The 12,483-nt window shown below is 43.8% G+C and overlaps 1 protein-coding gene across 8 annotated transcripts in view; it reads left to right on the top strand.

Moving 5' to 3' along the window:
* The window catches only part of LOC119162994 (p38b MAP kinase), a 455,785-nt gene that overhangs the window by 31,177 nt on the left and 412,125 nt on the right, over positions 1-12,483 (top strand). For all 8 annotated transcript variants that reach the window (XM_075882646.1, XM_037414880.2, XM_037414879.2 and 5 more), the window contains one exon: positions 6,360-6,418. In XM_075882646.1, the coding sequence (XP_075738761.1) occupies positions 6,360-6,418 (59 nt within the window). The remainder of the gene's footprint in view (positions 1-6,359; positions 6,419-12,483) is intronic.

Raw genomic sequence — 12,483 nt, 5'->3', positions numbered from 1 at the left:
CTGTGCTAGTGCAACCTTTCACGTAATTTTTTTTCACTGAAAAGTGTGCAGCACCTACTAGTAGTCCACTGCCAGCGCCACGAGTGGCCACTTGAGTTTCCACTGGCATGCTATGAATCGTCTCTTCATCCGCTGCTTTCAGGTTGTATGCGTGTGTGTGTGCGGCCGTGACAAACGGGTAGGCTTTCAGAAAGTTAGCAGTGCAGAATTATTCTAGGGCCTCAAACGAAGTGAAAGGGCTTAAATTAAAGGGAATCAATCGTGTTTTCGATGTGTGAGAAATCGTGGACGTGTGACCGAGTGTTTCACAAAGGCAATTTGTGCAGCTCTCCAGCATAAACCTTGAAGTATAGACCATCACCATCGATGCTTGTATGCATTCTTTCTTGTTGTTTTGTTTGCTTATTGTTCAGTAAAAAATGGCATTTGTGTCTGTCATTTGCGTGTGAGTTTTACTTAAGCCCCTTGCAATGGGTGCAGGTAATATATGCGATGGCCAAACCACAATTGTTGCATTTGGTAACGTGTGGCAGTTCTGTGAAACTTTCTTAGCTGTATTTCAGGTTCGTTGGTAGACATTGCTTGGGCTGCATGGGTCCTTGAGTATCATTGTCATGTGCCAGCATTGCACGGGATATCCTAGTTGTGATGTAGTGCAATAGAACAGTCTGGTACAGCTTTGCTTGCATGCACAGTGCTGTTAAAGGCAGTAGCAACAGAAAAAAAATAATTTCTTTAAATTTTCGCATAACTTGGAACAGTAGCGCAAAAAAGAATTACACAGAGCAAGAGGCAACACAGCGTTAAACTAGCAACTCAGTGTTTTTCGCACGAGATCACGTGTATACCTGTATATGCGCGCGATCTTGTGCAAAAAGAAAAGGACGGGGGGAGGGCACGAAGGCGCACACTAATCTGTCCAACATATCACACAAGTCACAGGCGAGATGGAGGGCTTGATGAACGCTATGGTGCAGGGCAGGAGGCGGCAACAGGGCTGCATCTCGATGTGCGACGCTGTGGCGACGATGACACTTGACGGCGTGGGTGCAACTATGGAGCAGTCAACTCGCATCGGAGACGCGATGCTTCATGCAGGGGATGGCAACCCCGTCCACCGAACAGCTTGCGTCAAAACTTAGCGCTCGGCGTAACCGTAACCATTGGCCAGGCCACGTTCATCGCTGTGCCGAATGGCTGACCACAAAGATGCCTCACCAAGATTTGTGATGCCCTCCACAAGGAACAGAGTAGCAGGCCAGGCTGCGCCCTGAGATACAGTACTCATGCCGGCAACGCTGCCCCTGCTGGTGGTTGGACAGCAACACTGTGGACGGCCACGTTTCCTGGCCGGAACCTGAATCGCCGGCGTCCAATGCTTCGGCTCGTCCCAAGCCACAAAGCTTCTCGCCACATAATGCTCACACGTGGCCCAATCGTGGCACGCCACCTTTATGGTCCACCAGCGGCCATCAACGGATTGGCTGGCCTCACGCACACACTTAACATGAAATCACACACGCTCACCCCTGCACCATCGTCATTGTCGTAGTTTTTACTTGAACTGGTATAGCGCATTACGGGGAAGAAGAAACGGCCGAGCAGACCGACACAAGAGGACAGAGCGCTAACTTCCAGCTGAGCTTTATTGTCAAACTGCATCAAATAAGTAGACCGGCGCAAGCATACAAAACCACCCTAACGCAACGACAAGATAACACGCAACATCACACCGTCACATATCACACATTCATAGGCGGTTACCCCGATTAAGGAAGGCCACTCCATGTTCAGATAAACCCAAAGAAGGGGCGCTAATACACGTGCTGCCAGCTCTTGCTATACAATGCGCTTCTATAATTTCTCGAGTTAATTGTGACGGGTGCTTTTTTATCACTTCACACTGGTCAAACATGGGGGTACATCCACAATCGCGGCAGTGAATTCCAATGTGGCCCTGGATTGCTTTGTGAGCATTATAATGGTGCTCTTTTAGCCTTTCATTAAGGCATCGCCCCGTTTGGCCGAAATACCACATACCACATGAGAATGGAATCGCGTAAACAACCCCCACTACACACGGCACAAACCGAGTTTTGTGCTTAGTTGCGCAACCAGTGGTGTGTGATTTGAGAGGGTTGACAGCTTTGCAAAGCCGCTGTAACTTATCCGGCGCTGAAAACACCACTTTGACGCTGCATTTCTCCCCTATCTTTTTTAGCCGGTGGGAAATGTCATGCACGTAGGGCCACATTGGAATTCACTGCCGCGATTGTGGATGTACCCCCATGTTTGTCCAGTGTGAAGTGATAAAAAAGCACCCGTCACAATTAACTCGAGAAATTATAGAAGCGCATTGTATAGCAAGAGCTGGCAGCACGTGTATTAGCGCCCCTTCTTTGGGTTTATCTGAACATGAAGTGGCCTTCCTTAATCGGGGTAACCGCCTATGAATGTGTGATATGTGACGGTGTGATGTTGCGTGTTATCTTGTCGTTGCGTTAGGGTGGTTTTGTATGCTTGCACCGGTCTACTTATTTGATGCAGTTTGACAATAAAGCTCAGTTGGAAGTTAGCGCTCTGTCCTCTTGTGTCGGTCTGCTCGGCCGTTTCTTCTTCCCCGTAATGCGCTATACCAGTTCAAGTACGACGAACCAACTCACCCAATCTTCAACACTCGTCGTAGTTTTTGTTGACTCATCGCAAACTACACCCTTTCTTTACACAGAACACAAACAGTTCACGGTGCTTCTTGTTACATCCACGTGACTTGTGCACACCTGCGTTCATCACAGGCTTAATGGAGCAGGTAGTGCAACTTCTGCACACGTTTTGCAGTTTTCTCGAGATTGTGACTAATATTGTGAAGGCAGGGCAAGACTACAACCCTTTTTTTCATGCGTCCTATGGTCAATGGTATTACAGTAATCTTCCTTGGTTTTCTTCTGCATGCTAGTACTAGTACTTGCTACAGTGCACAACACATGCAGTGCGGGACCCCTATTGCACAAATGTGCAACTTGATTACCAAAGCTTTTGTGAATAAAATATGGGCAGTACTTGGAAAGGGCGTTATTAAAACACAACGTCATAATGCCCCGCTTGACAAGCTTCGAATGAGCAGATGAATATGGAACGACGGGTTTCCTGCCATTCAGCTCATCACAACATACTTCCTCACTAGCAAGATCTAAAAACTGGACGGGCTCTCCATTAACAGAAGCTTGAAATGATTGAACAAGAAGCCTGTGGCATTCATTAAAAACAGAAAACAGCAAATGTCTTGTTGGCAGGCAAAACAATGTTGGAATCTGATCAAACCAGGTAGTCATCTACATATTAGAATATCTTGACTACACCGAGCCCCACCATCCAAGAGAGCACGAAATGTGTTTTATGGGCCCGAAATTAGTAACATGAATGAGGGGGAATACCAGAGCCTATTGATACTCTAGTTCTTCGAATGAAGTTTGAATCACCCCAAGAGGCCACTGTTGAAAAAAGATAAAACCTAAGCAGTTCTAAGAACCTTCATTAACAACACCTGCTTTGTTTTGAAACTTTATGGCACCGTTAGTATCAATGGTGGTTTTTACACACCGAAGGACTTCATATTTTAGAATCAGATGATACAAATTCTTTAATGAAGAGGCTGCATAGCTGCCACTAGCATTGTCATCTAAAAATTATATGGTGCTGCAGTAGAAAAACAGTAGCAGCATACGAGGGAAAGCTATTGGATCTGTAGATGGCTTTCTGCCAAAGAAATGTTGGCTGTAGACTCAAGATTGTTTTGCTTTGACTTCGTTCTGTCATCACTGCCAAAGTATGAGTTAGCTTGTGTGGAGTGTAAATTCACAGTGAACTAGCTACAACATGCACTTCATAAGGGTGCTCACGGCATCACTTCCTTAATGTGGTGTACACTAATCCAGCGTTCCTGCCAGCTTCTGAAGCATGGTAGTGGTGGAAAACTGATGACTTTGTTTCAGTGTGTATTTCTTACAATTTTGACACAATCTGCAACACACCAATTCATACACGGCATCGAAAAGCACTGCTAAACTGGCACGGCTCTGTGCAGAGGTAGTTGGCTGCATGGAGCATTCCAGTCGCTTTTGTTCAATTTTGCACCGCAGTGCCCCCGGCTGAGTGCACATTTACGATAAGCAAGTCAATCATAAATGAAAGTCAATCATAAATGATTGGCCACTACTGTGGAAGGGCAGAGCCTTTATTTAGTCTTTGTTCCTCTGTCTCTTCATATTGTTGTGCATATGCATGAAAGGAAAAAAGTGATTGGCAAACTTGTTTGCTGTCTCGTAATAGGAAGTTCAGGTCTCTGAACTTGCTGGCCACTCCTCAGCTTCACTCGGTCGGCAAAAGTAAGAATGTGGAGCATGTACTGTCGCAAAGGGCGCAGGTGAGAGGTGCACCACTCACGTTAAAGAACTACTAAGGCTCTGCAAGTTGGTAAGTGCTGATAAGTTGGAAGAAGGCAAAGTCAGGCACTTGGGAAGAAAAGTGGTGATGAGGACATTCATAATTTTTGAATTATAAAGAAAGAGCCTCAGTTTTGTGTGTGACGTCATTCAGCATTGCAAAATTTTTGAAAAACTCAAGATACGTAAGATTACAGCAAGTTTGGTCAACTGGCAATCATGACAGCTGTTGCCATTGTGGACACAAGCTCTCTCCTTGATCTTTCCCACCAAGAAATGTTGCATTCAAGTGCTGACAAAGGGCTGTATGTGCCACGTGAGGCTATGGAGGCGCCACTTGTGACCCCTTGGTTTCCAACAATAAGCACTGTATCTCTGGAGTGCAGCCCAGCCCCACAGTTGGCATTGATGACTAGTGGACTCTGTGGGAGTGTCCTCAACTCCCCACATCTTGACATACTCAATGAACCGACAAGGGAAAACGAAGACGTTTGTTTCATCAAAGAGCAGCCAAGGTTTTGACTTCTCAAGGTGTGTTACCCCTGTGCGATTCTGGGTCATATGGTTTTGCAAGTGTTTTGTAGCTTCGTGATATGGTCAACCATTAGAATTTTCACCACCCTCCGAACAACCTCATAGTGTCCCATGGGTGGCCACATGCGCTCATATATTTTTTTATAACGAAGTCACATCTGGTACAAAAATAATTAGCCATATCCTAAAATTTGTCATCCCTGTATATTCATCAGACTGCGATACAAGTATTATTTCTTTACTTTATTATATTCGTGTTTGTAATAATGAGGTACCCCTTGGCAATGATTATTGGTCAAGAAGCCTCTGTAATCACTTCCTGACAGGAGTTGTGTGCCTCCACCATGACCTCATGTTCCTTATTCTTCTTCACTGCTGCTACACTTCATGTTGCTGGAGATGTGCTGCCGACAGACACACCTGTGTTGATGCTTAAAAACAAACTGCATATTTTGTTGATAATGTCCTTGGGATGACTCTGGTCGACATTACTCAAGTAGACAACATATTTGAACATTTTTGCAAGCAGTAAACAGGCTCCAACCTATCTATATATGCCGCCTAAACAAGCCTGCTAATTTGTGCAGAAGGCCCCGGCGATCACATTCTGCAAACATCACTGCTTTGTGCTGCACAGCTACTTCATTTCGAAACACTATTGTCATTCCCCTCTCCAGACCTTGTCCAATGGGAAGTGGTACAATCTTGCTTGTGGGCAACTGCGCCAACTTCATTAATTGGTCCTTTTTACTGCGAAACAATGCCTCTGCTCTTCTGTGATGCAGTTCTGGCCATGCATTTTGATGTTGCTCTGCTGCCCTCTGTTTTGGTGGAGCATCAAGACTACTGAGACATGGCCTACAGGATTGCATGAGACTTACATTTGTTGTTATCACATGTTTTAGTGTAGGTAAATATTAGCTTGGGTGGCACACCAAGTGTGTTCAAGTGCTTTTTTCTGTGCATGCCGTCATCGCTTGCTTGCCTTGTAGGATGGTGACTCCAATGCTTTCTGCTAAGCACTGTTCTACATTTGTAAAGGTTTCGTTTCGCAGCTTCAGTATGTGATGCAGTTGGTCTTAAAGGGCCCTCAAGCAAGTTTTGTCACGCGTATGGAAAGAAGGGGGTGAAGTGCTTTCTTGAGTCGCAAACTGTGGGCCTGCATCACAGACGAAGCTTGAGCCATGGTTCGAAATGGGCTGACGATCAGCGCATGCAAATTGAGACACGGGACCATTGTGCCGCCTTGCCAGAGGGATGAGCTATTCTCAACGAAAATGTGCCATTAGGCAGATTGTGTAGTGGCAGTAAAGAAATATTCTGGTGGCATTGCTCTTGTGGGCAGTCCTTGTTGCAGTGCCCTAACTGCTTGTGTGCTTCCAGGTGATAGGCCTTCTGGATGTGTTCACACCTTCGACCACACTGGAAGACTTCCATGACGTGTGAGTGCTCTCTCTTGTTGGTCTCTGTAAAAATATTGAAATTTCAATCAATCAGTCAGTCAATCAATGTTTATTTGATCAAATTAATACAAAAGATGTCTACATAAGTATTTGGACCTTTAGCTTGTGCGTCTAGTTACTGGTCCGGCCCGCCGCGGTGGTCTAGAGGCTGAAGTACTCGGCTGCTAACCCGCAGGTCGCGGTATCGAATCTCGGCTGCATTTTTGATGGAGGCGAAAATGCTGTAGGCCCGTGTGGTCAGATTTGGGTGCACGTTAAAGAACCCCAGGTGGTCAAAATTTCTGGAGCCCTCCACTACGGCATCTCTCATAATAATATGGTGGTTTTGTGATGTTAAACCCCACATATCAATCAATCAACCAATCTAGTTGCTGGCCCAATTCGTTACATGAGTATTTTATTACATGTTAGGAACAGAGGTGTAGTTAAAATATGGCTATGAATCTGTATACTAATTCAATATTAGAATAGCTTCAAGATATACTACATCTATTTAAATGCACTTACAATAAATACAAGATTGCTGTTGTAATATAGGTAGACAAGCAATAAGAAACAACTTAAAGGAGCCGTAAAACACTTTCTTAAGTAACCGTGGAATGGATTCACTACAAGAACTTTTTGCTTTACGAATTCAACGCCATAAAAATTTTTAAAATTCGTCCAGTACTAGCGCAGTTACAAAGATTTGTTTCACCCTGCAAATGCAGTCTCTTTTTTCTCGTCCAAACAAAAGCACTGGAAAGCTAAGCAGGGAGGGATGACAGAAGCGAAAAATTGTCACGCATGCCTCGTGACCTTGAGCACTGTTTCCTTTTTTTTTTCTTCAAATACGCGGCTTTTTTCAGTGTGATTACACGTGCACACTTGGACAAGTCGTGGCCTCCTGCGGCGATACCTGTAACGACAGAGTGCGCCATGTTCAAACCAGCAAATGGCTCATTGATGGCCTTCTACGTGTGTTTTTTCAGCATATTCCATCATTTGTTGAGAGAAAAGAAAGCGATTTTCAGCTGACTTTGATAATATATTTTGAATTCAAGGCCGCATGCTATACTACATTATTTGGCTCGCGTGTTCTCAAGAGCCCCTACTAGCAGCATTTTTTGACCATTCTCAAAAAGGGTTACAGGGCCCCTTTAAGGCATACATTGTAAGAATGCAGCACATAGGGACATAAGAAAAAAAGACAAGTGCACAGTTTGTGGACAACACAGCATTGAAAAAAGGAAACTGAATTTTCAAAAAAAAAAAAAAAAACAAGGAAAGAAATATACACAAGGTGTGTCTTAAAAAAGAGTATGGAGATAAGCTTTAGTTGAGAACATGATTGACTTACAAAATGCAATTTGCAGATCAATTTAAAGTTGTGTGCAAGTTCAATTTCAAGTGAAATTGCATTCACGATATTTAGCACCAGTGTACTGGATTAACAGCTCGCCATATACAGTCCTACAATAGAAGGTTGAAGTTGCCATTGCCTGTATGTCTTGTGTTACGGTTCGGAGCTCGAAACGTACTCATAGATACTGGAAAGTTGCAGTTAACTATGAAAATAATTCTTATCACGGTTTTATAATTTCGCTTAGACGTTAAAGGCAGTATTCGAGTAGATGAAAAGAAACCTGAGCTTTGGCAAGAAGAAGGAGAGAACGAAATGATTCGCAAGCCACGTTTTTGTTATTGTATGACTGGTTCGGTGTCATGAGCAAGAGGGCATGAGGCACGTGCCAGGCGCTAGAATGCGGCGCACATGCGCGAGACCTTCGATGCGGCACTTATGCTCCATGTTCACGTACGAGATTGTTTAGAGAAACGCTCGTGGTGCGCAACCTGAGCTGTAATAAAAAATCTCTCGAAGGATGAGCTGTCTTTGTGCGTTGGGGTTCGAACTGGGAAGATCAGGAAGGCCAGTGTTGCTACCGGGACAAAAGCAGTAGAGCGGCCCAGTTCTGAGGCTGTCGACGGAGAAGCCCGGGGAGTGGCCGTTGATTTTAAAAGACTCGAGTGGGACTGCCCGGATTTGCCACAACCTTTTACCGCAGTTCCTGGGTGGACTACAGCTCGTTCGCTTTGAGCCAGAACGTATGCGGGCCGCACCACAGTCAAGATGTTTTTGACGAGTAAGGGGGAGCCCAACTGACCCAGAAAATAAGACGAAGACTGGAACCAACCGGCAATAAGGTCGAGCGGCTTGTTCGGCGAAAGAGGACAATGAAGGTACGAACTCGAAGAAGGCGTCAACGACAGAATTGACAAACCGTCGACACTGCAAGGGCGCATAGTCTACATGGCAATGCGACAAACTGTAGGAACGTTTTGTTATGGAGAAGCCATCTTGGATAGATGGTGGCTAGGGTTAGAGTTGGCTCTAATGCAGATTGTAGTTAGTTTTGGTTTCAATAGTTAATTCTTTAGTGCTTTAGTGCAAATTTTGTGTATTTGCTTCTTCCGTACTTGGTATAAAGAGTGTTCATTTTGCCATGCCCATCTACCGTCTCTCTCATTTCAATTCCTTGCAAGCGCTTCCAAGATAAATTTGTGGCATTGCATTCAATGTATGTTGGATAGGTAAAACCCCATATCTTGCTACAATAACTGAGGCGAGAGTGGAATAGGGAGAAGTATAATGATTGAAGTACGTTACTTGGGATGTCAAACTTGACTTTAATGAGCGTGAAACATGCTAAAGCAAAATTTTTGCATATGCAATTCACTTCCTCTCTTCAATTTAGGTTTTCATCTATTAGAACCCTCTAGTATTTAAATGTGAAAACGTGCATAATAGGCATGTTGTTGATTTTGAGGTTCAGTTTACTATAATCTAGATTTTTTTCTCTTGGAATGAAATGTGATGTATTTAGTTTTGGATATATTTAATGTGAGCTCGTTGTGGGAGAACCATGCGGAAATCTGTGCTAATTCTGTCGTGATTTGCTCTTTTAGCATAGACAAAGAGTTACCTCGGAAAAAACAAGGTGGTGTCATCAGCATACATTATGGTTCAGCATGAAAGGACAGATGGTAGGTAATTTATATACAATGAAAACAACATAGGACCTAGCACGGTTTTTTTGGGTATTCCACACATTATTTTTCTAAAGTTGAGGATATGCGATCAAACACAAGTAATTGCTTCCTATCTGACGGATACCTATCTGACGGATAACTACAAAAATAGTAAAGTGTGAAACCATCTTCTCTTCCGCAACAGTATGATTCTTGTTTCTTTAGTAGTATGGAATGCGAAACCTTATCAAATGCTTTTTTTATATCCAAAAAAACGCTGACGGCTGTTTCGTTATCATGAAATGCCGAGTCGGTGAACTAGCATAAAGTAAGTACAGCGGTGGTCGTCGACCTATTTGTGATGAAACCATGTTGTTCAATGCACATTATGTCATTTGAGGTTAAATACTGGCAGATACGGGACATAATTAATTTTTCAGAAACCGTGTTCACAATGCTGAGCATGGAGATAAGACGGTAACTGCGTGGACTCTTGATCCCCAGATTTGTAAATAGGTACCACTCCCACAATTTTCAAGATGTTTGTGTAAATGCCGTTTTGCAGGCGGTTATTTATGATGTGGAAAAGAGGCTACGAAAGGAGGTCTGCACTTTTCTTTAGTACTTTCGTAGCCTTGCCACCATGAGCAACGGTTTATTGCAGGGGAGCTTTAGGGTTTTCAATCTCATTTCCTCAGTGGTTGCGCTTCCAAGCTGAAAGTGTTCACTAACAACTTTCTTTTCGTAAAAATGAAGACGAGCTGCTTGAGACTGAGTTGGAAAGCTGTTACCAACATTGGTAAAAAAATTATTGAAGTTATCAGCAGTATTTGTTGTCAGGTTATCACGAGAAATATGCACGCCTATTCTCGTAACCTTATGCACGAGCTTCCATACTGGCTTGACATCGCCGCTCTGTTGGACTATTATAGCACTGTAATACTGCTTCTTGGCTTTTCTTAGCACCCCTACTGATTTGTTTCTGAAGTGTTTAAACTGATTTTTTGTAGTATTCATTTGTTTTGTTTTGCATCCATCTAGTAAAGTATGCAGCTTTTTTTTTAATAACATTCAGAATGTCCCACATCACCTGAGGACATATTGCTTCTTTTTGTCTGCGGCCTGTGTATTCTTAGGTTGAGCGAGTAATTGCATCTATTCAATGACAAATAAAATTTTCCCATTCGGTGTGAATGTTGCTGTGGTATAAGGCTTTAAAATCTATACATTCAATTAATTTTCGTACTGCAGCATAGTTTGTCCATCTAACTCGGTTTGAATAATTATGATAAGGAAGTCAAAAATTTACATTAGGCATAAATAAAAAAGTTACAGTGATCAGCTATAGAACTGTCGTACACTCCGGTGAAAATACTCATATCAATGCCACAAATTATATAATCACTAAGCGAGGAACAGTTGTCACTTATCTGCGTAGGGGCATTGATTATGTTTTTTAGATTATACGACTGGAGCATCAATGCGTGGCCTGTATATTCATGTGTAAGCAGATCCATGATGAAATGGCCACATATAACGAATGGGAAGTTGTAGGCTCACAAAGGGTCTAAGATACTTTCCGTGGTAGAAATAAAGGTCGCCACAGATGAGCTATGTGGGCGATAAACTGCTCCGAGTATTACACCACACCTAAAATGCAGAAACAGGGCTGCTCATTCAGGTTGGCTTGTACATGCTCTGGTAATCAATGCTTTGTTTTTTAAGAACGGGGCAGCGCCCCGTCCACGCAAATTGCTTTTTCTGGGTAGGGATAGTGTTGTGCATCCTGGAATATGTGCAGATTCTTCTTCTTCCAACCAGGTTTCGGTTACAACAATGACATCGTATACAGACTAATGGTGCGACAAATGAGCGCATAATTGGTCTAAGTTTTTTCACGCACTTTGAATGTTGCAGTAAAGAACAGGCAAACCTTTCTGCCCATGTGAATTTTCCCACGTGAATTTTCAGTTATTTTTGCACTTTGCCTTTAATGCCTTGCCAAGCAGTATTTTGTTAGCTGGACATAAGTGATATTGTCGCTAGGTGAAAATAAAAGGATATAGGATGACAGTGCGACTAGGAAAAACGAGGTCCGTATTAACAGAACAAAAGAGCAGCCGCTTCGACGTCGTCTTCCTCGGAGGAACCGTGAGTGCTGTCCACGCTCATCACTTCGTCGTCCTCTGTCTTCTTGCCCGGCCTTTAGCCATGACATTAGCCTCCCATTCAAGAAAGCATCGTCCCGATGCTTTATAATCAAAGTGGTTTGTACTCATTGGAAACGCATGAGTTAATTCAGAGAAATAAGGCTTCATGCGTAACACGTGCACAGCTGCTGGAGCATACCTTCGACGCCTTAAGGAGTGTGCAGTATCAGGAACAACCTCATAATTAATGTCACTGAGACGTCGGTAGAGCTTTATAGGGACCGAAGTACCGTCTTAACCGTTTTTCTGAGAGGCCACGGTGCCGAGTAGGAGTCCATCTCCAAACTTACTCTCCTGGCTCGTAGGAGACTGGTCGTTGACGAAGGTTGTACCGTCTTGAATCGTAGTCCCGCTGGCGACTAATACGTAGGCGTGCAAGTTGTCGGGCTTTTTCGGCAAGCTGAGTGATATAATCACCATCTGTTTTGGCGTCTTCGCACTCGTGCGCCAGCATAGCATTCAGCATAGTGGTGACTTCACGACCATGAAGAAGGCAGAATGGTGTTGTTCTTGTTGTTTCTTGATGAGCTGTGTTATAGGCGAACGTGATATAGGGCAAGATCTCGTCCCAGTTTTTATGCACCACATCGACGTACATGCAAAGCATATTCGCCAGTGTCTTCTTGAGACGCTCCGTGAGACCATTCGCTTGCAGATGATACGCCGTTTTTCGCCGGTGGGATGTGCCTCTAAGTCTTAAAACTGTCTGTAATAGTTCGGCTGCGAATGAAGTTCCCCTGTGAGTTATTACCACTGACGGAGCGCCATGCCTCAGCACCACAATCTCTATGAAAAATCGGGCTGCTTCACTTGCCGTGCCCCTCT

The sequence above is a fragment of the Rhipicephalus microplus genome, unplaced genomic scaffold (genome assembly GCF_043290135.1).
Source record: "Rhipicephalus microplus isolate Deutch F79 unplaced genomic scaffold, USDA_Rmic scaffold_13, whole genome shotgun sequence".
NCBI classification, from domain to species: Eukaryota; Metazoa; Arthropoda; class Arachnida; order Ixodida; family Ixodidae; genus Rhipicephalus; species Rhipicephalus microplus.
Note: the sequence above shows the minus strand (reverse complement) of the source record. Positions and strands in the feature narration are given on the sequence as shown.